At 53.9% G+C, this 25,705-nt stretch overlaps 1 protein-coding gene across 2 annotated transcripts in view; it reads left to right on the top strand.

Annotated features, from left to right (window-relative positions):
• The first annotated feature begins 809 nt into the window (after window positions 1-809).
• The window catches only part of CTBP2 (C-terminal binding protein 2), a 45,052-nt gene continuing 20,156 nt past the window's right edge, over window positions 810-25,705 (top strand). The window contains exon 1 of one of the 2 annotated variants that reach the window (XM_069460214.1): window positions 810-914. In XM_069460214.1, coding sequence (XP_069316315.1) covers window positions 857-914 — 58 coding nt within the window. In that variant the 5' untranslated portion in view covers window positions 810-856. Of the gene's footprint in view, window positions 915-12,337; window positions 14,037-25,705 lie in introns of those variants that run through there. The other variant, XM_069460213.1, reaches the window with a different exon arrangement.

Here is a 25,705-nt window from a genome sequence, read left to right as displayed (position 1 = left end):
AAGAGCTGCTCTCAGCCTGCAAAGCTGGGCCCACATGCCAGGGCCAGCAGCCTGGGACACTGCTTTTGCTGGTGTCACCAGCAGCCCCCTCCAGATGCAAGGAAGGAGCGGGACGGTGGCACTCAGCAGACCGGTTAGGTGCTGTCGTGGCTTCCTGCCGCTTCTCGTGCAGTGGGGCTGGGGCTTGTGCTGTGCTGTGGCTTTGACTCCTGACCTGCGTGGCCGTTTTGGAAAGTACCTTTGTAAACCACCAGGCAGAAGGCCCGGGATAGAGAGATCCTCTCGCGGGGCCACGGTGGGTGTCTGTGTGGCACTGCTCCCACGTGTCCCGAGGGGTCTGCGAGCCTGTCCCCTCAGGCTCCGCCCCTCTGAGGTACAGAACCAAGGGCAGGTCCAGCTGGCTGTCACGTGGTCTCTTGCGTTGGAATATAAATTCTTACAATTCAGATTGGTTGGTGATTGGTGTTTATAGCCCTAGAGTGAAAAGCAAGAGATCCCTTGGTGTTTGCTACTTTCAGAAATAACTGGCAATGGTCTCGTGTGTGTTCGTTTGCTTCCCGTTACGAGATAGAAAGCAGATTGCTAAGGTGGGCTTGGAGCAACTTCCATCGACAGCGTTTGGGGAGGAGAGTGGGCACCACGTGCCCAGATGGCAGGTCCCCTTGTAGAAAGTGGCAGGGTAAGTCCCGAACGACCTGTCGTCCTGTGTCCCGAGGGTCTCCAGAGAGTAAGGATTCTTTTCTCCTTGTTTCAGGGTTCATAGTGGCGTAATGCACGCAGACTCCTGCGAGTTCCCCTAAGTTCTTAGAGGACTGCTTTGCCATTCGAATCTGAGAGTTGCAAAGTTCCATAAAGAATGGCCCTTGTGGATAAGCACAAAGTCAAGAGACAGCGACTGGACAGAATTTGCGAAGGTAAGAGCCAGCGTGTTTGGCGGTTGTTAATGAAAGACACGTAGTCTCTCTCAAATCCTGCACGAGCTGCTCGCCAGAGGTGGCTGGGCCAGACTATCACCAGCCTCTAAGCCAGGGTCCCTTCTCCAATTCTAGCACCCTCTGCCCTCCCAGAGAACAAGGCCTGGCCCTGGGGTAGGGTGGGGGATAGGGCCTACTGCCCATTTCTTCCTTATACCTAAGGTTATTTTGCATATGAAAGACGCTATATATTAGGACCATCTCTTTTTTACTTCCTGAGCTTTATCTGTTTTGAATTAAGATATTTACAATGATGAATACCAAGATATTCTGAGGAGCCCAGCATTGCCCCTCGGGATGTGTTCAAGTCCCTGCTATCTTTGAAAATGTCTGGAAGTGTTTTATTCATGAAAGGAAAAATAAACATAATTAAAATCTAATGGAAACCTGGGGACAAAACTCTGAGATGTTGATTAAGCACTATCCTCTCCCAATTAGTGAGTGGTGGGAAACTCAGGGCATGGATTTGGGCTTGGGGTTAGGTGCGCTCTGCCGGCCAGGAGTCGGGGCTGCAGAGCCCGCCAGGCGCAGGCCCCCGAAGCGTCCCACGTGGACTCGTTTGTCCTCTAAGTAGATGTGGCCCGAGCTGCCTGGGCTGGGGACGTCAGAGACATTCTGCTGAGTGACTCCACAGCCGCGAGAACTCTGCTGCGAGAACACGAGAGCACTGACTGTCCCCCCACATCTGTGGGGTTCCCCCACAGTGCGAGGAGTTTGGGAGTTGGCATTTAAGGAGCTGTTAAAGTAAACACTCAAATTTTTTGAAGACAATTAAAACCTACAGAAATGTCGATAGGATAGTACAGTGAACACCAATATTTCCTTCAGTTCTCCAGCTGATAACATCAGCCTTCTTTTGACAGAGATAGAGATAAACACATAGGCAGATAAATGCGTGCGTGTGTGTGTGTGTGTGTGTGTGTGTGTGGATGGATCAGTGGATGGGTAGATTCTTCCAGAACCATCTGAAAAAACATTACAGAGGCAGCAGTTTACTCTTGAGCACCTGTGGTGTATGTCTCCTTTTAGACAATTTCCTACATACCCACAATACCGTAATCGCCCCCAGGAGTTTCACCTCATGACAAGATGGTCTACTATAGGCTGCATGTTCACGCTTCCCCCACGCACCTGCTTGTAGCCGTTTTGTCTTTGACGTCTGTTCACCTGTGCAGGAAGCAGTCGAGGGTTTGGTCATCCAGTGGCTTTAGTCTCTGTAGCCTAAGATCATCCCGTGGCCTGTTTGACTTTCGGCGGCTTTGATGCTACTGAAGAGCGTGGCCCATGGGTTTGCAGAACGTTCCCGGTCTGGGCTCCCTGCTTGTGTGACGAGGTGTAGGGTGTACTTGTGGCTTCCAGTGTGGAGGTGCGTCTTTGAGGATGCCACGTCCCCTCTTCTGGCCGTTTCCACCTTCTCCACCCAGCTGTTGTGCTAAAGGTATTAATACCACATTGGAGACAAGAATGGACTTGAAGAGCCGGCGGCCGTAGAAACCCAACGTGGGCAAAGCCATCGTCCGTGCTCTCAGCCCCTCCGTCCCAAGCGTGGCTCACCAACCTTCCCTCCCGGTTCTTCATCTGAAATAGGGGATTTGCAGCCAATATTTTGTAACAGGAATTTGTGTCACCTTTATGTGTGGTGTTTCAGATACAGTTGAAGTCATTTTTTAAAAATTTTCTCAATAACCACTATCAACACAGATGAGCTGAAAATTAAGTTCCTTGGGTGTAGCTCATAATCCACGATTCCCACATCTGATGTCTCACTAAGTAGTAAGGGCCGTTCCAAGGCGCTTCGTTGGCGCTTCTGCCACGGGGAAGCTGAGTTACTCCTTGTGGCACCTGCCATGGTCAAGACAGGGAACACCCACTTCGCGGGGGCTGGGCAGAGGCAGGCTGAGCTTTCTGTTTGGCTCCCCTCGCCTCTGCCAGGTGCGTTCCGCTGTTCCTCCCACGCGAGGCCTTGCTCCTCTGCCCCTCCCCCAAGGCTCCGGGTTCTCGCCACGCTCTAGTCTGTCATCCTGAACTACTCGCAGAGTGTTCTGCATCAGTGTCCACAGAGCCTTTCAAACTGTCCTATCCGCCCCCACCCCCAGGGACTCCCTGTATCCCGTTAAGTTTGTTCTGTTTTATTTTAAAATGATGAAAAGCATGAAGCTGCCTTTTTCTGCCGTGGTCTCCCTATCTCCCAGGCTTACAGGAGCTTTGTCTGTCTGCCATTGGTCTGTGGGAACACTAACTCCTTCTAGCTCGTCCCCTCCTCCTGCATCACAAGCCGGCTGCAAAGCCCTGGTCATCGGACCCACCGGACCCGGGCAGGCCTCTCCAGGGCTACACTCGAGGCACACTGGTGGGATCCGAGCATGGCCCTGCTCGTGTTCTTCTCCCACAGCCCTGCCCTGCCTTCCAGGCCTGTCCAGCCCCTTCCTCCCTGACCCTTTCAAAGCAAGAGAAGGTACTGTGGAGCCTCACTCTGTGTATGGCCGGAATCCGACACCGCTGAGAATAGGGTGCAGCCAGAGTCTTTGGGACTCTGTCTAAGTCAATTGGATGGCGTTGACTTAAAAGACAAATCTTAATTTTTTTGGACTCCGTCTAAGTCAGTTGGATGGAGTTGACTTAAAAGACAAATCTTAATTTTTTTTAAAAAAGCGACTCTTCTAGTTTGATACTTTGTTCTCTTTTCTGATGCCTACTACCAAACTACCCTAGAATACTATCGTGCAGGGATTAGGATGGAGCAGCCTTGGCTAACTTGGGCTGGTCAGAACCAGATTGTGGTCTTCTCTTTGTGATGTGTAATTTAGGTCTTGGTTTTCCTCCCTGCTTAGCTTGCTGACATAATTGATGCATCACATTTGTGAATTGCACCAGCCAGAGAGTTTTAGTACCTCATTGCATCCTGCAGAGCTAGTTTGGTTTGCCCCAAATATTTGCTAGTCAGAGATGAGGGCTAGCTATCTGTCACTCAGCATTACAAGATAAACCCGGAAAAGCATTTTCTAGAGCCCTGGGTCTGCAGAACTGTAATAAACCACAATGGCTTTGCTGATGGTTGTGAGAACACCTTATTGTGGGTTGTGATGGAATGAATTACTAAACACTATCCTTCCCTGTAGCTATTGAGATTGCAGCTTGAAAACTGAAAAATTAGATACTTCATTTTACTTCATTTTGTTCAAATGTCTTAGAAACATGGAAAAATGATTCTGAGGATATCATCAGCTCAGCTGTGATAAGTCCCTTTTATAACATAACTCAGGAGCGCATTTTCCCGTTGCTCTGCCAAAAAAGGGAAATGATCCGAACCTGCTTCTAAATAAACAATCCCATGAAACATTCCACACGTCTGGAATGTTCTCAGGAGCACAGAGAATAAAAGGTGAGAAGGACGGGCTCCTCGAAGAGACCTGGGGAAAATGGAGACTGGTGTCAGTTAAATACTGCAAGTTATAAATTCTGGGAATCTGACTCTGCGTCACCTTTGTCATGCAGAAGGACGGGAGAAGTTGCTGGAGGGATGAGGTGGAGGAGAACTTTCCCCCGTGGCTTTCTCTCGTGTTTAGTGTCCTGCTCTTCTTCATGGGCTGAACTTGCCACTGTGGAGGCACGTCTCGGGGACCAGTGCCCCAGGGAAGTTCGCCAGTGGTCCTAGCACGTGCAAGGTACAAAGACAGGTTGCTGAGGTAGCTAAGTGGCAGAGATGTCCAGTCAGCTGGCAGTCACCTCCGCGGCCCGGTGTGGGTGTGAGAGGACTGTGTCTCCCCCCCGACCCCCCCCCCCCCACCGCCACAGCCGTCCTCGCTTGGCGCACACCCGTCGGGGCCCACAGACTGGGAGGGCTCCTTTGTCCTTCCCCATGGGAAGAGCATCCTGCACAGACTGTGGCCAGAATTGTTTTGTTTGACGTTTTAGGTTTTATTTGTGTGTTTTCGTTCTGGGGGGCTGTTTTGTTTTACCTGTCTTCGTCAAAATGCATTATAAAATGACTACTTGTTTTGTTTCTTTAAAGCACTTTGAGCACTTTGTAAAGAAGCAGTGTTGAAGCCTGCCTATAGGCAGTCCGCAATCATTTCTAATAATTGTCTTTAAATAGCCCCAAAATGTGGATTTTAAAAATGGGATTCATAATGTTGCTATACATTATAATTATATGTTGGGATCAGCAATTATGCACATTTCCAGTAATTATGTGATTAGCCGTAATTACATTAGCTATGTAAATATACAATAGTCAACTAGACATGACTTAAAACTCCATAGTACAAATGAACGTGCTAATAATGTTATTCTCAGGTAAAGATAGGAAAAAACAGTCAAGGGTGAAGCTTCATAGAAAGATACAGTTATTTGGAAGGGAGAAAGTTCCAATTTGCCTTACCGGGTCCTTGGTTTAAGATGGTCTCTGAGCAGTGACCCCACCCCAGGGTGCCCACCACCCTGTTCCTCCTCCGTCCTGGGGGCTGAGTCCGGAGAATCGCCCACACCTGGTCAGATCCTCGCTTTCTGCAGCTCAGAATCAGGTTCAGTGTTTTATTTCTCTTGTTACTCGTTTTTCAAACGCAAGCGTAAGCTTCTCTTTACACTTGGGCTTGCTGATGGGTGGATTTCCATACACTCACCACTTTTCTCTAAGAACAACATGTTCTGAGGCAACTTGGTTTTGTGGGTGTTTGTTTTTTTGTTTTTTTTGTGACAGAGTCTTACTCTGTTGCCCAGGCTAGAGTGAGTGCCGTGGCGTCAGCCTAGCTCACAGCAACCTCAAACTCCTGAGCTCAAGGGATCCTCCTGCCTCAGCCTCCCGAGTAGCTGGGACTTACAGGCATGCGCCACCATGCCCGGCTAATTTTTTCTATATATTTTTAGCTGTCTATATAATTTCTTTCTATTTTTAGTAGTGATGGGGTCTCGCTCTTGCTCAGGCTGGTCTTGAACTGCTGAGCTCAAACGATCCGCCCACCTCGGCCTCCCAGAGTGCTAGGATTACAGGCGTGAGCCACTGCGCCAGGCCGGCAACTTGGTTTTTGCTTAGTGGGCCGGGGGAGTGTGGTGTGATGGGAGTCCATGGCCAGGTTTGGGGGTTCGCTGCTGTCTCCGGCCTCAGTTCTGTGGCCGCTGCTTTCTGCCCTGCCCCACCACGGTGACCTGCACTCTCACGCACCCCAGTTGGCAGTGCCCCATCTCCATCGATGTTGAGTCCAGACCTCCTGCAGTGTGCCTGAGAGCTGCCTGGTTGGTGTCTCCACCTGCTCTGCCCTCAGTGCACGTCCTCTTGGTCCCGACACCTTTGAGGAAAGAGTGTCTGTTTTCTGGCTGAATAAGGACCTCGGAGAAGCCAGTGCAGCCAGCAAAGGCTCCTTGGTTGGAGTAGGACCAGGGGCAGACAGCGCCCCACATGAATGCATGGAATGTTCTGGGCTCGGGTGCATCCCAGCACGGCTCAACCCAATTCACAAGTATTTGGGGTGACTGAACCAGAACCCCAAGATGCACTTTGTTGTCAGCTTCTTGCCCTTTCTTTGCTTTTTCAGAACCTGCAGGGCCAAACCGTGCAGTGAGACTCCTGTTGATGACTGGCTCATCAAACCGTTATTTGATAGGCATCCTGAACGTTGCTCGGCTCTCCTGCTAACAGAGCACTTTGGCATGCGCGCTCTGCCTCTCTGTCTTATCTCCGGAAGGCCCCGTGTGCCCTCCTGAGGTTCAGGCTCCCCTGCCGCGTCCACTGGCTGAGCGCCCAGCGGGGCTGTGAAGCAGCCGATGTGGACGTGCTGGGGGATCCCACACACGCTGCCCACCCTGCCCCTCCTGCCGTGTTCCTGCATCGCCGGATGTGGAGTGTGGGGCGTCCATTGGTCTTATCTTCCAAGTCCTGGTTGGAAGCGTGTGTGCCAGGAGGGTCCTTCCCTTCCGTTTGCTGGAATGGGTGAAGCGGATTCTTCCAAGACTTCCAAGTGAGGTTGACAGTCAGTCCTTTCATGTCCTAAAGAAGGTCTTTGTTGCCCCTCTGCTGCCTGTACCCTCAGGGCCCATGTGCTGGTCACCGTGGGGCAGCCTTCGCTACTAAGGGAGACTCATCCGCTGCTTTCCTGAGCTCAGCGCCCCTGGGGCTCGGGCCCCGGAAGGGGGTGCTGCTGGGACTTGCATGTGGGCACAGATTCAGAGGCCTGAGTGGTCGCGGGGAGGGTGACTGTGCGTGTTTCTGTCATTTTCCCCATCACACCACACATCTCTTGAGGCAAAGGTTGTCACCGCTGAGTCCTATCGGCCGTGTGAGTGACAAATGGAGAGGGCAGCCAGGAGGACTAAGTGGGAGCACTGTCTGCAGGTAGATGCAGTCCTGGGATTATTTTTGTGGTATTTTTGTCATCTTGGTAGGTGGCAGATTTATTGGACTAGGGACACAGTGATCAAGGTTGGGCTGAGCAAGCTGGGTGGAGGAGGCAGTTTGAGCCGGCCCTGGTGGGTGAGGGCCACCGGAGCGTCACAAGCAACGCTGAAGGAGGGAGGAGATGTGGGGAAGGACTGAACTCCATACGGGCACGGGGACGTCAACCAGGGGTGGGGGGTGCTGTGCGGCGAGCTGGGGTCCACCCCTGGGAGAGTCTGGGAGAGCAGTGGCTCTTAGAGGTTTTACAGAGGGGAAGGAGGTGGCGTTCGTTGAGCACCTGCTGTGAGGCACACCTGTGCGGGTGCTCTCTGTACAGGAGCCTTTCAGGGACAAGCGGGCTGCAGGGTTGCCAATGGGAATCTTGAAGTCCTGCATCCGAGCTCGGGTCCCAGCGCACACTTCTGCCACGCTGGCACTCTCAAGATGGGCCGTGGTAGAGGATGGGCGTTGTACCCCAGAATGTGGGGAATCAAACCTAATTGTCGTAGCACGTTTCTCAGGAAGTTTCATAGGGTAGTGAAGAAATTGAGTCAGAGGCAATGTACAAGCCTGTGTTTTCACTTAAAACAGCTAAATACTGACTTACTCGAGGCTGGGACTGTTTAGAGAGCGGCTAATCTTGAAAGGGCCGGGTCGGTTCAGACCCTCCACCCACTCTTTCGAGTGTCGCGTTGATTTTCAAGCCTCCACGTTCCAGGCCCGGAAACTGGTAAGAGCACGTGGCATGCAGCCAAGGGCGTTTGGTGTCACTTGGTTCCTTTGATGACTGAATCCATGTCTGGATGGTTCTGCTGATTTTCTCTGTGTACTCATGTAATTTAAACGAAGGCTGCTTTAAAACCCAGCCAGACTTTGTTTGCTATTTTTTCGGTGCATTTGGGGTGTGCCCCCTCCCTGCCCTCCCACCTTGAGTTAGATCAGCCAAGTAAGTTGCTTTTATAGGGGACATTGAGAGGATGAAAAGAAAGAACTTTTTTAAAGGCAGAAAGCTGTTTTTAAACAAAAATTCTAGAATACCTATCTTGAAAGAAACATACAAAAAAACCAACGCAGCCTGTACACATTAAAAAGTAGGAAGTGGGTATGTCATAGGCCTATCTATTTTTGACCCTGTCTCTTCCGGAAAACAGTGTGTAACCCACAAACCTCAACAGCGTCCCCGGGGAGATGCTGGCTGTAGGAGGCAGAGGCCACTGCGGTGGCTTCGTCCTGGGATGCAGCAGGCCACAGGAACGCCCCTTGGGATCTCCTCATTTCCCCCTTTACTGTGAGAGCTGCCCTGGCCCCGGGGCTTGGGGAGGACCGGGCTGGCCCCACGTGGGGAGGCTGCTCCACGTGAAGCTCCAGTCGGGGCTGGCTGCCTCCTGAGAGCTTGCCGTCCCCCAGAGGCCTTGAGACAGACCTGGCAGCAGCTGTCCTGCCAAGTGGCTGAGACCCAACACAGCTATCAGGGACAGGCACCTGATCTTGTTTTTTCTAGGAAAGTGGGGGTTAGACCCCCCAGTAGCGTGTTCCTATTCATTTCAAGCAGTTTGCAGGTGATTGACCCAATCGGAACGTGAGCTGCTCATTGGCCATGTGTCTGAGGACTGTTCCACGGGAGGGACCCACGGGCTGGTCGTCCCCATCCTGGCTTCTGTTCCCTCCTCTTCCGGAACTGTCTGGATTTCTGTAGGTCTCTGTGGTCGTGAACTGCCCAGGACTTCAAGCATTGGCTTTGGGTGGCCGTCGCCTATAACCCTGGGGTGGCCGTTGGGTTCATCTGCATAATCAGCTTTTTCTTGAGTTTATTTCCTCTGCAAGAGAGTTTGGTTGTCTTTCCTGATTTTCAGTAGATGGTCTTTTTATGTTATGTAATTTTCTTTTTACTTTGTACAGTTTTCTGTAGTGAAGTTCTTTGTGGGATTAGAAAGTTAAGTCTGTGAGATTCATTACTCCTTCAGAAATTGGTCTCATCTCAACGCGAGAGTTTTCAGAAAAGCAGCCCTTTCTCAAAGACTGCGATGTGTTAAGGAAAAAAATATGCCAGAGTGTTTAGAAAAGTGTAAGTCCAGTTACAGGTGTTTTTACCTAACACAGGAAAACATCTGTCATAATATTTGGTGAATTGCAGAGTTGAGGCTGCACGAGTTTGGGTGGCTTCCCAGCAGCATGGGTTGGAAGTTGATGGAAATGGAGCCCCGGCCTCCTGGTTCTAAGGCAGAGGGTGGCCGCCCCTGAGGCTCATCTTCCCACTTCTGTCATGCCCCTGCAGCCAAGCCCTGGGCGCCGCCTCGGAAACCCGTCCAAGAATCATTACTGGTTCCTTAAGAGGTTATCGTGTAAAAATTCTTCTAGATAGTCCTGTTTCAATGGGAAAACTTGGGCTGGACACTAGATAGTGGTAAGCTGGTGAGTCACCAAGGGCTACCCCACTCTTTTTACCCAACTGCAGAAAGGTTTGGCACAGGGATCCCCCCAGACTGCACTGTGAGGGGGCTGCTTGGTGTGACGCCACATGATGTCCTGTTTTTCATTACAAGCAGGAAGGAAAGGAAATGGCAAGGTGGTTTAATACAGAAGTGCTGGGCAGTTGCCATCTGCTCTTAAAAGCTGGGAGATCCTGGCTCTGGCGGGAGCACAACGTGCCCCATTTTGAGGGGTTGGAGCAATCGTCTGTTCACAAGTTACTTTCTGAAACTCAAGTGACGTATCTAATGTTTCTGGGTTGGGGGGATCTTAGAAACTATCAGAAGTGCTTCATTAAAGAAATCATTAGTGGTCGTCCTGTTATTTTGAAACCCTAAAATAAGCATTCCGTAAGAAAAACGTATCAGAGATAGCCCGTTGCTGGTCACCACTGAAGGACGTTTCGGGTCCCTGCAGTCAACCCGCAGGGCCAGCCAGGTGGCAGCAGCAGCAGTAATGGGGTGGAGTCCCCCCAGGGTGTCCAAAAGTCCCCTCTTGGCTGAAAAACCCAAGACGGGAAGAGGGTGGTGACGAGATGGGACTGGAAACTGTGTCTGGTCGGCGCTGATGTATCTTCTGCGTGAACCTGTCCCCAGGCTGTTGGTGAGGTGTGTAAATGCTGTCCTGTGATGGCCAGGCCTGTTCCCTTCCCAACCGCGATGGCGCATGCAGCCCACGTACCGGAAGGGGAATTGCAGAAATCGGCACAGCAGGCTCCTTTTATACATGGAAACTCAGCATTTTGTACTGTGGCTTCTTTCTTTTCCTTAATGTCTTTTACCTTTTCATGCACCCTAGGAGGTAGGGGGTTGGGGTTGGATTTGGGTCTCTTTGCCACCTACCAAGGCACTTTCCCAGCTAACTTGGGGACTTATTGGCATTTGGGGCAGAAATGGGGGTTGCTGTGGTCTTTTGGGGTCACCTGGGCAATGCTTGTCCCAAAGTTTAAGATGTATTGTTCAGGACGTGGAGGATGGGCAGGGGAGAGGAGACAGCTCCGGCTCCTAGAAATGGAATTTTAGCCACTTTCCTCCCTCAAAGTAAAACTTCAGTATTTCTCACATTTAAAAAACAATTTTTTTTTAATGATTGGTGTTTTCTCTTTAGTTGAAGATTCTTGTTGCATGTTAGATTGAGAGCAGTGTGGGTGAAGGCAGACTGCTCTAAGGGCTAATGGTTGCAAATGTGCACAGCATCTCATTTTTAAATGTTTTCTGTGTACACAGCCTTTGTAGCTTCCTGATTACCAGCTTTTATTTTTATTGTGAATTCTTTGTGGCAATCCTGCCGTTGCAGGAGAGGAACCTACCACCTAGTCCAGGGTGTTGCTTCTCTGGGACCCTACCACATATTTAAGGAAATGTCTTAATAGTTGGGGCAGTCCCTTATCTCGGTAACTGCGGCTCTTTGCGTTATTGCACCTAAAGTCCCTAGTGGACTCTGTGAACCCTTAATCCATGTGAATATGGAAAATCATCTGCAAGATCTAAGCCTGCTGGCATCGTGCTTCCCTTTTGAACATACTTAAAGGAAGATGAGATGATCAGACGCAGCAGCTTCCCGGTTTGCTTTCTCACGTTAGGTCTGAGTTGCCAATCCTCCTTTTCCTGTGACCTCTGTTGCAGTCTAAAAATGATAAATTCCAGATCACACATGCCTGTTTATTTCCCCCTGGCAGCATGAGAGGATTTGTGTTTTACAGTAATAACTTAAGAATGCATTTGGACTTGTAGTGGAACCCATTTGATTTGCAACCTAAGAGTCATCTCTAAGCAGATTCCAATATTGTCAAAACATCAGGTTTTAGACCTGGCCCGTTGTTCAGATTCTAGAAATGTGCATGGGACTTTATTTATCCATGTTTAATTTGTTTTTAGCTGTGTGCAAGGGATTAACGTTTCATCAAGGTGGATTATGACTGAACTGACATCGAAGCAGTCTTATTTTGCTTCTGTTATTTTTATGCGGTCGGCGGGGGCTAGGGGCATCCCCTTCCAGAGTGGGGGGCAGTATTCATCCTAAAAGTACCCTGGTGAGGAGGAAAAGGGTATAAGCCAAAGCGTCAGTGTCAAAATAATTCCGGGCTGCATGTTGGGAAGTCTGCATGGAGCAGGCAGCCGGCTTCATCAGTCTAACGAGATGTCACATGGAACAGAAGCTTAGGGGTTTTATTTAGCTCCTAATCCGCACGCTGAGAGAGCCCAGGTCCATGTGAGCACAGCGGCCGGGAAGGGGGCCCAGCAGGCCGGGTGCAGCGCCTGCTCTCTGGAACTGGGCTTAAAGAGCAGACCTCTCGGCTGCCGTTGGGGAGTGAGGCAGAGTTACCGTGAGTCTTGCGTTTTGTCTACTAAAGTTTCAGAGGATTAATAATTTAGGCCATGCTTTGAAACAGGAAACCCCCAGTTGGTTGTCCCTGCCGTCTCGGAAGGGTTAGCACACAGCCAGGTCTGTTTTTGATGGATGTAATTGAAGATTTATAGAGAAGGCTTCTCCTCTGCCTCGTCTGCAGTCATTTTTTTCCCCAATGCCAGTTCCCAGCAGGCATATAAATATCGGTCGTTCTCAGAGCTGGGATGCTGCCGGGTGGTATGAGGGCCCCTGGGAGAACGCCGAGTCCCTGCGGCCCCTGGGGAGGAGAAGCTCTCTGACGTATGGCGCAGGAGAGGGGACTTGGTGTGAGCTGCCAAACCACCGACCGCAGGACGCTGCCCTGCCCGGGGCCCCTGAGCCCTACCTGTACCGGGAAGCTGTTTATAACTCGGTGGCCGCAAGGAAGGGGTCCACTCCCGACTTCACCTTCTACGACAGCAGACAGGCAGTGATGTCTGGTCGCAGCCCCCTGCTGCCTCGGGATTACTACGGCGACCCGTCCGGAGCCAGGGTACCGAAAGAGCCTGTCTTCTATCGGGACCCAGGAGTCAGCCGGCCCGTGCCCAGCTACGCAGTACTTGGCAACCGAATGCCGTGGGATCAAATACAAGGCCGGGTACCTCCTCTGCAGGACGCTGGTCACCTGTACCGGGATCCTGGAGGTAAAATGATCCCTCAGGGGCAGCGGACACAGAGCAGGGCCCCATCTCCTGGGCGGTATGGACGAGAACTGGCTGACACCAGGTATGGGGCCGAGGCCCCTGCCTACCTCACCAACCAGGTCTACAATGACATCGGTGAAAGGCCAGTGGATTCTGCCCCTGCCAGACAGGTGGCCCCGACATGCCTCGTGGTGGACCCAGGCCCGGCTGCTGCCTCGGAGGGCAACACGGGGGTGGCCCCAGGTGCCCTGAATCGAGGCTATGGGCCTGCCCGGGAGAGCATCCACTCGAAGGTGGCTTACGAGACTTACGATGCCGACCTGTCTGCCTTCCAGGGTCCTGGTGGCAAGAGGAGCGTGTCTGTTGAGTTCCTGGCCTTCCTGCGGGCCGAGGGGGTGGCAGAGGCCACGCTGGCAGCCCTGCTTCAGCAAGGCTTTGACTCCCCAGCCGTCCTGGCCACCCTGGAGGACACGGACATCAAGTCTGTTGCGCCCAACCTGGGCCAGGCCCGCGTCCTCAGCCGCCTGGCCAGCAGCTGCAGGACCGAGATGCAGCTGCGGAGGCAGGACCGGGTGGGCCCCCTGCCCCGGACAAGGTCCAGCAGCTTCAGCCACCGGAGCGAGCTGCTCCACAGTGACTTGGCTTCCCTGGGCGCCACAGCCCTGCAGCCCCAGCCTGCGGCTCCGCTGCAGGCAGCGTCACCCCGAGCTGGAGACCTAGCTCGCCGACCCTCCAGCGCGCCATCCCAGCACCTCCTGGAGACGGCGGCCACCTACTCCGCCCCGGGGGTGGGTGCACAAGCTCCCCACTTCCCCTCCAACTCTGGGTACAGCTCTCCTACCCCTTGTGCCCTGACAGCGCGGCTGGGCCCCACATACTCCCCACAGGCCGGGGTGGCCTTGACTAACCCAGGCCCCTCAAACCCCCTTCACCCAGGCCCCAGAACAGCCTACTCCACGGCGTACACGGTGCCCATGGAACTGCTGAAGAGGGAGCGCAGCATGGCCGCCTCCCCACTGCCTAGCCCTCACGGCAGCCCCCAGCTCCTGCGGAAGCCCGGTGTCCCCCTGGAGCCATCCAGCCTGCCACCTGCCAGCCAGAGCCTCCACACGCCTCACTCCCCATACCAGAAGGTGGCCCGGCGGACGGGCGCTCCCATCATCGTATCCACCATGCTCGCACCGGAACCGAGTAATGCACCCTCTCCGCCTGCCCTGGCTGGGATCCCAGGGGTGGGGGAGTGGGGGAGGGGAGGTTTGAGCACAAGATGGCAGGTCCTAACTGACCGAGCCTTAAGAGACCAGACACACGTGCCCGCTCGCACACGTGTACATGCCCTGCCAAACAAGGCCACAGAGCTGTGGCCAGTTGACGTGGGTTCTCTGAGGTTAGAAAGATTTGCATTAGGAGGCTGACCCACCGGGCAGCAACACCTTCCCGTTCTCCAGCTGGGCCTCAGTTGATTTGTGGATTTCCCTTTCCAGTGGTGAAATGCAACCGTGTTTCCTGGACACACTCAGAAGTCATTGAGAACAGACTTCGGCCTTCGGCTCACGCGGGGTGGTGTCGATTCTCTCGCTTACCCTGGGTAGCTTTGGAGAAGGCAGCAATATTTTATCAGATTACCGTAAATTGTGCATTGGAAGGGCATAATAGTGTGCCAGCATACCTCTTGAGGGTTCCTGCACACGGTATTGGAGGCAGTGATTAACCACCGTGGAGAGGAAAATGTGTGTGTTTGCATACTTGTGGGTTAAACAAAGCAAGATGTTGAAATCCCCTAGAACTCCCTGTTTCAAAAACAGATTTAGTCTCTCATATTGGAAAATACAGTTGGGAATTCCGCTTGCTTGTAGGGAAGAACTTGCTTCCAAATCGAGGAAAGGGAGAACGGTACTTGGTGGTTTTCTTCCTTCCAGGCGCGTGCCAGAGGTGATTGGCGGCATGTGTTTCTCTGGATGTTGTGGATAACTTCTAGGTGGACGTCTTCCGAACACCCTTTAGAATTTTTGTTTTAGCTCCAGAATTTTGAGTGGAAATTATAAGACGCAAATCGATTTTCCTCCTTTCAAACACACTTCCTTTCTTCCTCCTTGCTTCCCTAAAATGATTTAGAAGATGGGATCCTTTTTAAATGAATTTTTTTCTTAAATGACTGGCATCATAGGGGTGAAAAATAAGAAATACCTCTTTGAAAAATGCCCTGGAAGCAGCCACAGATGGAGACTTAGGAGCCAGATCTTGCGACCCCTCGGACGCAGCCGTAAGCAGCTCTGTGGTGTTGGTGCAGCACAATGACGCTGAGGTCTAACTGCCTCACAGACTCACCTCCCGGCATTTTACTTTTTATTTCCAAAGGGAGACTGAGTAACTGGCTGTATTTTTCTGTGGCCTTTTTTTTTTTTCCCCCTTGCTATAGATTCTGGTTTTGTCTTGTGGATTTTTTTTATATGATCGTATCATTTATCTGACTTTTTTAAATCAGTGTGCGACAGGAGGGAAGTCAGATAATTTTTCCGAGAGCCTGTGCCTGCTCTCACAGTCAAACATTCTGTCTTTGCAACCAACTAATTTGCATGGCGATGACATTTGTTGCTCCAGTAATTTCATCTGATAATGGCCAGGCTTGCAAAGCGGATCTGAAAACATATTCCTTAATTATGTGTTGCTAAGTAACAGGAGGGTTTGGTCATAATCACAGAAAGATTATCTCCTCGTTGAAGTCGTAGAAAGGTTTTGCTGAAGGAGGGACCTGTAAAATCGCCTTATTTTCTTTTTTTAAATTTCTGTTTATTTTACACTGCCTTCTAACAAAAACATCCGCTGTTGGGGTGTGGAGTGAGGGGTGCTATATAAGTTGCTGGGAGTACGATTGTTAACACGATATTTCGCAGGCCCAGGGATACTGATTTTAATTTCATTTGTGTGGCAGCCGGCCAGTGCCAGGGAAGTCTGCGGTCGGAAGCCGGCCAGCAACTAAATGTCTGTGTCAAAGGTCTGTCTCGTAGCTGCAGTGTGCACTGTCACTGCCGATCACACCTTCCGTGGGGCACGTCCCCTCCACCCTTCTGTCGGGGCAGAGGGTCGGGGCTCAGCTTCCCCAGCAGCTCTTGAGCTGCGTAAATGGCATTTTGTGTGGCAGGTGTCATAGAATCCACTGCCAGATTTGCTGTGTTGGAGCCGGAGGAAAACGAGATGGTCTATAGAGGACAGTGTTTACATTTGAGGAAACTACCAGAAACCCAAGGCTGGGCTGGGCAGTCCCGTCTCACCTCTGAGCAGGAGGTGGCCAGCTGGAAACGCAGCCGCGTCGCTCGTTTGCGGCACGACCGGCAGGAATAAATCTTCGTTTCGGTTTCGCCTGACTCGAGTGTTTCTGCCCGCTCTGGAAGGACAGGGTGTGCATGGGGGTGCACTCTCCTCTCCCCCTTTGGAGAGACGGTGTTGGAGTGTTTACAGTGGGGTTGCTTTGGGGTTTTTTATTTAAGTATCTAGTTTCATATTCCTGTGCTTTGGGTGTTTTAACATGTTTGCTTTTTTTAGTCCATGAACTGCTTGTCTGGGTTTTGTGCATATAAACAGCAGGTCCCTCTTTGCTGAGTCCAGTGCAGCCGCCCGGCCGGGCAGTTCCAGGGAACCAGGTGAGGCAGGCAGGGGCCTCGGGGCGAGGGCTGCTGTCGCTCACAGGCCGGCCTGGCGGCGGTGGCAGGAGCCGCAGAGCCTCCGAGCGGTGGCTGTGAGCCAGCCACCCCCAGGCGACCTGCTGTCCCTGAGCCCTCCCTGTAGCGCGTGAGCAGGGAGCATGGGGGAAACAGCGCTGCGGCCATTTTCGTGTCTTTGTCTCCCGAATTGCAGCCGGGCACGGGGCCGCGGGGGCTCTGCTGAGGAGCAGACGCGGTGTCGGAGTTGCGGGCGTGAGGAACGCAGTCCCGCCGCTCTCTCCTTCCCAGCCTTTTCCATCTTCTTCCAGCCGTTTTTCTTGATGCAGCTGGATTCATGAGGCACATATGTGACCCACACATACCTAGTTGCCAGGGTCTCTGCCCGAGGACGACTCAAGATGGGAGGAGGAGTCCGTGGTTCATTTAATGGAGGGACTGTCAAGGTTGGTGGCTATGACGGGTATCTGTCACCAGAGTTGGTCACTTACTTGGCGTTGTTGGATGTGGCATGGTTCCCAGCAACTCTAGGTACGAAGACCTGGTCTGGGTAGAGCCGGGATAGAGGATCGCTCCCTTCCAGCCCACACGCCGCACAGCGAGTCCTCCAAGTCCTCGAGTGTCCTTGGCGCTCTCTGAGGTTCCCTCTGCGCACGGAGATTTGTGCGGAGGATGGAGGACTCATGGATCTTGGGGGTCCTGACCCTAAAACCATCAGACTGGAGAGAGGCTGGAGATGGCCTCTGTGAGACCCCTAGAGCCAACCAGAGCCAGCCTGAGGGGTGGGGTCTGGGGCTGTGACCCCGAGTGATGACCCCAGGCCTTCCTGCATGGGACCTTCCTTGAAGAGTTGTGAGGGAAGCAGAGAAACCTGCTGGGCTGCCCCCACCCAGCAGGCACGGCGTGAGCCTGGGGGCTTGTTCCCTGTTGGCTCCTTCGGCGCTGACCAGTCCCCTGCCGTGTGCCAGGCCTGTGGTCAAATGTTCGGGGCTCACAGCTGGGCAAGACCCAAGCCTCGTGTTCAGGTGCCCTCCTGTCTGGGCCTTGGAAGGGTTATGCGTGCAAGGACAGTTACTGTGTTGTGTAACGAGGATTGGGATGGGGGCACACGTGGGGCCCTCGGGGGTCCCAGAGCACCAGGGTCGGCCGGCCACTGCTGTGCCTGCACGAGAATCCCTGAGGAGCACGTGTGTGCACTGGCAGGGATGTGTCAGGGTGGTCGGGGCCAACGGAGAGGACGCTGCCCAGCCAGTGTGGGGCACACGGAGGCTGGTGTGTGTGAGCTGTCGTGTGCAAGGGTAGTTAAGGTCCTGGCTGCTGCTTTGAGACTCCCTGTGGCACCTCTTTTCTTACAGAGTGACATATACTTACATAGTCCAAAAATTCAAGCATCACAGAGCAAGAAGGGGACTCGTCCAGGGCCACATAGCCTGGACTCTCTCCTCCCCTCCAGCCCAGCAGAGCTAGAACCTCTCTTCCAAATCGAGGAGAAGCCAAACAGTTGCAAGGTGCTGGCAGCCCAGCCTTTCCCAGCAAATCACCTAAAACGTCCAACTGCAGTCAGAGCTACCGGCCTCCGCGTTGCTTTTGTGCTTGATGGGTGCCGGTTCAGGCTGGGCCACGAACGTGGCTCTTCAGGGTTCCCCACATTCAGGGCTCCCCCTTGGCAGTCGCCTGGGGGGACTAACCCGGGACTCATGGTGCGCCCACGATTCCTACCTTTTGTTGGGACCTTGCCAGATTGATCTTGTCATTCCAGATCCTTGCTGTCACCTCTGCCCTTTTCACAAAGTAGGAACAATTGCTTCTCCCAAATACTGCCCTAAAGTATTCGTGTCTTGGTTGCGTCCTCCTGACCCCAGTCCAAGCTCGGACAGAGGCTGGACATGGCACCACCCTTTGTCCTTGTGGCTCGTTTCACAAGCCTGGCGGAGTTTCTCGACTTCCCCTGTCAGCCTCCTGGAAAGGCCGTGGGACCCCAGGAATATTCCTGGCCAGGAACATAAGGTGGCGGAGCATGGGGCTTGGAGGTGTTCCGCATGCTGTGCGTTCATGCAGGTGTGTTGAGTTCTCTGAGCTTCTACTTCCTTGTCTATCAAAGGAGGGTAGGACTTGAACTGCCTCAGAGGTTTTTGGGAGTGCGGGAGCAGGGTTAGAAGAAATCACGGGGATATTGAGGTCCTAGAACCTGCTTGGCCTTGGCCATGGCTGGGGCTGCTTTGAAAACGGTGCTTTCATCCCTTGGGCTCTTCTCGGGCCGGGAGGCAGCACACGGGGCCGCTGGAGTCTTGCGGGGTCTCAGAGGCTGGACTTGTCCCCAGCACTTCACCCCTTGCAGCAGCCTCCTGTGAGCCCTGCCAGGACAGCTGGACAGGGGCTGGGCTCCCCGAAGCAGGCCCCACCGAGGCCACTCGCTAGGCCTGAGTCTTGTTACAGCTTCCTGGGTCCTTCCCCAAAGGGGGTGTCTGGGAGTTTTTATAAACCTGCCTCACACATGGTGCATCCCCTTTGGCTCAGACCCCCTCTGTGCGACATGTGTCGGTGATCCTGTGTGGATATGGTCCCCGAGTCAAGCGGGCTCCTGTCTCGCGTGGTGTGGGACAGGGAGCAGGTGGCCGAGGAGGCCGAGTCCTGCTGGTCGGCTTAAGAGGACTGGCCCCGTGTTCCCACTGGAGGAGATGCCAGCCGGGACTGCCAGCTCTGCCCACCGTCCTGTCACCATCCTGTCATGCTGGGGTTGACAGGCACAGGTGGGCTGCGCCCCCTCGTCTCTGTGCAGCTCCACGGAGACCAGTGGGGTCTTGTCCAAAGGGGTCTCTGCCTTCAGGAAGCAGCTCGGTGGGCCTTGGCTTTGTTTCCAAACCAGAGTGTCATGCTGTGGTGCTCTCCCCACCTCCAAACTCCTCCAGGGTTGTTGCCTCTCTGGTCTTTCAAAGAGGCAGTGATCCCACCCAGGGTGGACAGATCATCCTGGGAGATTCGCACGCCCAGGCGCACAAGGACCTGGCAGATTGCTCAGGCGGGCGAGTGCTGGCACGTCCATGTGGCTGTGAGAGGACGAACCCGGCAGGACCCTGCACCGCTGGACGTCACCTCTGCTTCCTGGTGTGTGTGGTGTCCACGTGGGGCTCACGTTCCTTGTCACCTCCCTCGGCCCAGGGCTGGGGGGCCTTCCGTGGGTCGTGGGGCCTAGGAAGTCCTCTGGCATTTTGGTGTCAGGTACCCTCGTTGTAAGTACTTTCCCATTCTGTGGTTGTCTCTTCGCCTTTTAGGTCGTGTCCTTGAAGCATAAAAGTTTTAACGTTGAAGTTTCATTCATTTAATTCAGTTGCTTATGCTACTGGTGACCATCTAAGAAACCATTGCTTATCTGAGGTCATGAAGATCTCTGATGTTTTCCTCTAAGCATTTTACAGTTTCAGCTCTAACATTGAGGTCCTGATCCGTTTTTGAGTTAAGTGCTGCGTACGGTGTGAGGCTGGGCTCCAGGTCCATCCCGCTACCCACGGCGGCTCCGTTTACGCAGCCTGCCTGCAAGTGAGAAAACCAACGCATATTAGCAGGAGAGCGTTTCAGGTGTTTGGAGCCAATTTGTTTTCCCCAGGAGCACACAAGGCCAGAAGCTTGTTCACAGATTCCTTGCTGACACATGGGAGAATTTGTTTGTAAGTTTATGGAAGAGAAATACTTGTAATCCATAACTAATTAGCCCATGTTAGCGATACAGGAACTAATGTAATTAAACATGCTGCTGGGTGTGTTCCCCTCTGAGGCTGGCGCACACAAAGGGCTTTCTTGTTGTTTTTTTACATAAAGGGAAAAAAAGCCAAGACAACATTCACTTTCCCTTACTCCCTCCATCGCTGAAGGTTCAGGAAGGTGCGCTGCAGTTAAATACAGCCAAACAGCAGTGTGTGCTTAAAACAACTTCTGCCAAATTGTTCGGGGAGCATAAAATGAAACCTGCAAACACCCGTCCCCACTGAGCCAGGTGGGCGGCTCCTGGAACGTGTTCCTCCTGAGGGCCTTGGAGGGTCTGATCCTAGGAAGGGGCTGCGGATGCGGAACGGGGACGGGCTCCGTGACGGACTCTGGTGCTGAGTTTATACCGAATGAACAGATCTCTGGGCTGTGCCCCGCCGGCAGGGCAAGGGCAGGACTCTGACTCCCAGTTTCCAGACGCAGGCGTGTGAGGTGCTGGCGGGGCCGGTGGGGAATGAGTCCTTGCAATGGTGGCTTAATGTGGAAACGGTGTCTCCATGGGGCTGATGGGGGCACCTGGCCCCAGGGGACCCATGATGTACCTACCTCTTGCCCTCTGCTAGGGCAGGGGTGGGTGAAACCAGCCTCGAGAATCTAGGGCCCTGGCTGAGCCCAGCAGACAATAGTAGTTGCCACTGTGTGGAGCAAAGGACTCCTGTTCTGAATTCCCAGGGAGCCTCTGGGCATTTTCCCTTTTATATCTGAGGCTCAGAGAGGTTAGCCCCTTGGCCTCGGTCACACAGCGGGATTGGAAATTGAAGCCAGCCTGTCTGACTCCAAACCTGTGTTTGGTGGCCATGCCATGATGAGCCACCAGCACAGTGTCTTAGGACAGCAAGGGAAAGTTGTGGAAGGGGACGCTAGCCTGAGCTGGAAGCCAAGCAGGAGGAACCAGGTTGAAGCTGCTTGACTCGCGGGCGGGAGTCCTGGGGTGCTCTGAGGCTCACCTCCCATGGTGGCATTGGGGTGGTCCCCACCTACCCCCAGAGAGCTCTGAAGACCACATCACACTAGGAGCTTTGTGCGCGGCCAAGCGTACAACATGGGCACCAAGTCGGTGCTTGCCTGTCCCCAGCTGGTGCCCTCAAGGTCACATCCAAGCTGCCCCGACTGCAGAGCGAAGCCCCTTCCTCTGGCTCCTGCTGCCTCTGGGAGAGTTGGGGAGTTAGCTCCAGTGAAGAGCGGACAGTGTTCTTCTGTGTGATTAAATGGAATGTAAAATGCTCTTTGGCTCTAAGACGATTTAAGCCTCGCTACCAGGAATGGCTGTAACGCACAAGGGTAAAATGAAACAGGTGGAGAGATAAGTGCAGAAGGTAAAGGTGGGTGAAGAAGCCTGAACACAGCATTCCCTGCAGTGCACAAGGACAAGTGGAATTCCACTCGGAGCTTCCTGGCAACCAAAGAAAGAAGGAAATGGATCATTTAGAAGATTCACATTGTGCATGAGGTGGACTGACGAGCCCTTTGCTCAGAAGAAGCTTTTTCTGAGAGATCCGAGGGGAGCTTCTCCTGCCCTTGACTACGTAGCCGAAGAAACAGCAGCAGCTCTGGTTTGCAACTTGCTTTCTGGCATTAACCTCTCACCCCCAGCCTGTAGCTTCCCATTCGCAGCTTCAGCTGCTAGTGACAGCCTCCTGCATGTCAGCTTCTCATTTTTGTTAAATTTCACCAGGGCCTCATCCTAATCGGGGTTGCTAAGCTCTTTCTGCAGTTCTGGGGCTTGGCTGGGTAGCGTTGGCTGCTGTATGGAGACGTCTCCCTGGGCCGGCCCTTCTCAAGGGCTGCCAAGTCCGTGGGGAAGTGCTGGTTTTTCTTGGCTGAAGGCGGCTCTGCCTGGAGAGCTGAGTGTTGTCACCAACTGCCCAGGGCAGGGCAGCCCTTCTCCCTCCCTCTGAAGTGCTTAAAGCTGACCTCTCGACCTAACAAATTTCCCCACAGGGTATTTTTATGTCAGATGCTTTTTATATGAAAGAATGACTGACTTTGTGATGGGTTCTAGTGTTTTCCTATAAACCGGGCTTTGAGCCTGGAACTGTTTGTCACTAGATTTTAAGAAAAAGTTACAGAGGAAAGGAGAAGGGAGGGGACACCCTACCAGCTGTTGTACTTGGGAATGTCACTTCCTGGCCACGCCGGGGCCCGAGGGTGGCCCTCCTGGCCCCTGGCCTGCCGCACAGCGAGGACTCACTTTCCTTCTGGGTTTTCGGACCCCGTGAAAAACAGTTCACTCAAAGCACGGGGCTGCTTCCCTCTCCCCTCTCAGCCTTGGTGGCTCAAAAGGTCCTTACTTTGCTTTTATGGACACTTGGCCTGGGAAATATGGTGGGAAATTAAGCCTGGGTCTGCCAGGCTCCTCGGGGGCCTGTCGGGAGGACATGTTCTCCCTCAGGGACGCTGATGGTGTCGGGTCCCTCTGGTTTCAGGGCACAAGCCGACAGCTTGGGCAGTGACCCGGAAGGGCTGACGGCGCTCACAGGTAACCCTGCTCCAGCACGGAGTCAGTGGTGGCCCCAGCGGGACTTGGCAACGACGCGCTTGGCCAGCACCAGGTTCTTGGGACACCCGGGGCACCCGCCCTCCTGGCGGCTGCTGCTTCCTGTCCTCGGGAAGGGAAGGCCACAGGCGCTGAGAAGAGGGCTTGTCCTCACAGCCCGATCAGGGACTCCTCTGCGGCTTCTGGGCCTGTGCCCCTCCCCCAGCCCCAAGTCTTGCTGTGGCCTGGCGGTCTCTTCCCTGTCACCCTGGATTGTGCTGAAGCCGCTTCTGCTGGGCGCAGGGACCCAAGTCAGCAGACAGTGAATGCTGCGAAGCGTCCACGTGGCGGGAGGCCGGGCTGGACAAGCCCGTGCTGTCCGTGGGTGGCCCGGGGGCGCCTGCTGCAGCGTCCGCCAGCCACGCGTGTGCTGGCACCGAACACGTGGCCAGCCCACTGCCACACACGGGGGTGCCGAGCCGGTGCGGTGCGAGTCCCGGCGAGCTTTCCCTTCTTGTCTTTATTTCATTTCTCTCCAACAGCCTCTTGTGTCGCGGCAGGGGCACATTTCTAGAACTTGAGAACTTAATTCTAAGTGACCAGTGCCAGGGACCACACAGCAAAGGCTCTCTTTGGGCGAACAGACGTGGTGTTTCTTACTTGATTTTAAAAATGACTTTTTTGTCGATACAAAAACCGGCAGTGCCTCTGTTCCCCCTGGGCCATGGCTGTCCCGGTGACAAAGTGCAATTCAGAGAGAAGGTAGGGACCGTGCCCGTGCAGGAAGGATGGTTTTCTCTTTGTGCCGGTCACTCGCCGGCCTGTCCAGCACCGCGATCCCCCGACCGCTGGGTGCCGGGCCTTGGGGAAGCACAGAATGCGTAGGACGTACCCAAAACAGAGGCAGAGCCCGCGTCCTGGGCCACTGTGCTGTGGAAACGCCTTCCGAGGCGCTGTGTTGGGTGATGTCCCGTAGTTGATGTTTCTGGCCCGGCGAGTAGGCCGGGTCTCTGCTCACACCGGTAACGGGTCACCCCAGCTTTTAGGGCCAGGGAGCCGTGGCCCAGGCTCCGGGGAGCACCAGGCAGCGTTCGGCTGGTTGGACAGAGAGGTGGGTGCCTCAAGCCTCCTGTTCCGCCAGCTCTTTGTCTCTAGCTGGTACCAAGGGGACCGCCCGGCAGCCTCTCACTGGAGGGCCGAGACTCAGTAAGGTACAGGTTTTATTTAGGAAGCTAATCTATTTATCACGGCGTTCCTGTGGCCGTTTCTGTGGCTGCACCTCCAGCTGACTTTGCAGAAAATACCGGACTTAAGGAGTAGCTTAAAACCAGGCTCCGCCGTTGGCACTTAGTGATGTTCCAGGGCAGAGGTCTGAGAGCGGGACGTCACCTGGGGAAGTGGGAGAGAGGGGGACTCTGTTTCCTTTTTTTTTTTTTTTTTTTTTTTTTTTGTTGAGACAGAGTCTCACTTTGTTGCCCAGGCTAGAGTGAGTGCCGTGGCGTCAGCTTAGCTCACAGCAACCTCAGACTCCTCGGCTTAAGCGATCCTACTGCCTCAGCCTCCCGAGTAGCTGGGACTACAGGCATGCGCCACTATGCCCGGCTAATTTTTTTTTCTATATAGATTTTTAGTTGTCCATATAATGTCTTTCTATTTTTAGTAGAGACGGGGTCTCGCTCAGGCTGGTCTCAAACTCCTGACCTTGAGCAATCCACCCGCCTCGGCCTCCCAGAGTGCTAGGATTACAGGCGTGAGCCACCGCGCTCGGCCGGGACTCTGTTTCAAAAGGCCTCATCTGAATCCTGAAACCTTCTGACAGCCTTGGAGAAAGGCCCCCACCCCTGGGACATGGCAGCCTCGCTTGTCGTTTGTGGAGGAGAGCAGGGCTCTCGCCCACACGTGAGCGTGAAGCCGGTCACTGGGCCACCCACAGCCCAGTCCCTGCTGGGGCGCTGCCTGGAAAGCCCGGGGCCAGCTTCGGGGCTGCTGCAGCACGGGCACTGGTCTGTCCTGCCGGCTATTCGGGGTCAGGAGGCTCAGCGTGGCCCTTCCTGCACACATCTGTCAGCTTCGCCGCACAGCAAATCACTCTAAAACGGAGGGACTTGCAGGCAGCTTTGACCTTGGCTGCAGCTGGACAGTCTGAGGTGGCCTCAGCCACAGATGTGGCCTCTCACCCCATGGTCCTTCATCCCAGGTCGTTCACAGCACGGTGGTCTCAGATCGCAGCAAGCCCATGACGCAGCATCACTTAGTCAACGCCTGCCCTTGGTCAGTGCAAATTACAAGGCCAGCCTGCTTCCTGGCCTTGCCAGGGAGGGAAGTGGATTCCACCTCTTGGGGGAGCAGCGAAGTGACACTGGGAGGGCCTCAGATGGCAGGGAGGTTGGTGTCCATGAGTTAGGCAGGGCTGAGGCTCTGGGCCGTGAAGCGCGTGGGTGCAAACCAGGACGCCCACCGCAGAGCCCTGCCCCACTCTGCCCCTCCCTCCTGCCCAGCAGAGTGGAATGGGGGACCCCTGGTCACAGGCCCCCACCCCTGCCACAGCAGGTCCCCGAGCAGCTGCACGCTGTGGGCTGCTCCTGGTTTGTGGGCATTTGCTTCCTTCCCCTGGGTGTCCCTGCCTGTCTGTGCTCACATCGTTCTGTAATGTGTGGGCAATGACCTTCGTGCCCCTTTGTCCATTACAAGAGGGCCTTGGGCAAGCGCGGCAGGAAGATTTCAACTGGCCGTGCAGGGTGGCTTTCTGGAGCACTGAGGCCGGCAAGGACTCTGAGGCCCCCAGTCCTGGCTTAAGAAAGAGTGCTGGGATCAACTGGTGATGTCTGCCCTGAGTGCAGAAATAGAAAAGTGGTTGTGTATTTGCATTGTGAGGTAGGAAGAGGGAAAACCATCCCGTCAGTTAAGATTTGAAAGGAGAGGGAAGCTGAGAAGAGTTGGGTTCTCTGCTGAGGGGGGGGGGG

The sequence above is a fragment of the Eulemur rufifrons genome, chromosome 28 (assembly GCF_041146395.1).
Source record: "Eulemur rufifrons isolate Redbay chromosome 28, OSU_ERuf_1, whole genome shotgun sequence".
Lineage (NCBI taxonomy): Eukaryota > Metazoa > Chordata > Mammalia > Primates > Lemuridae > Eulemur > Eulemur rufifrons.
This window is presented reverse-complemented; position numbering and strand designations above follow the sequence as displayed.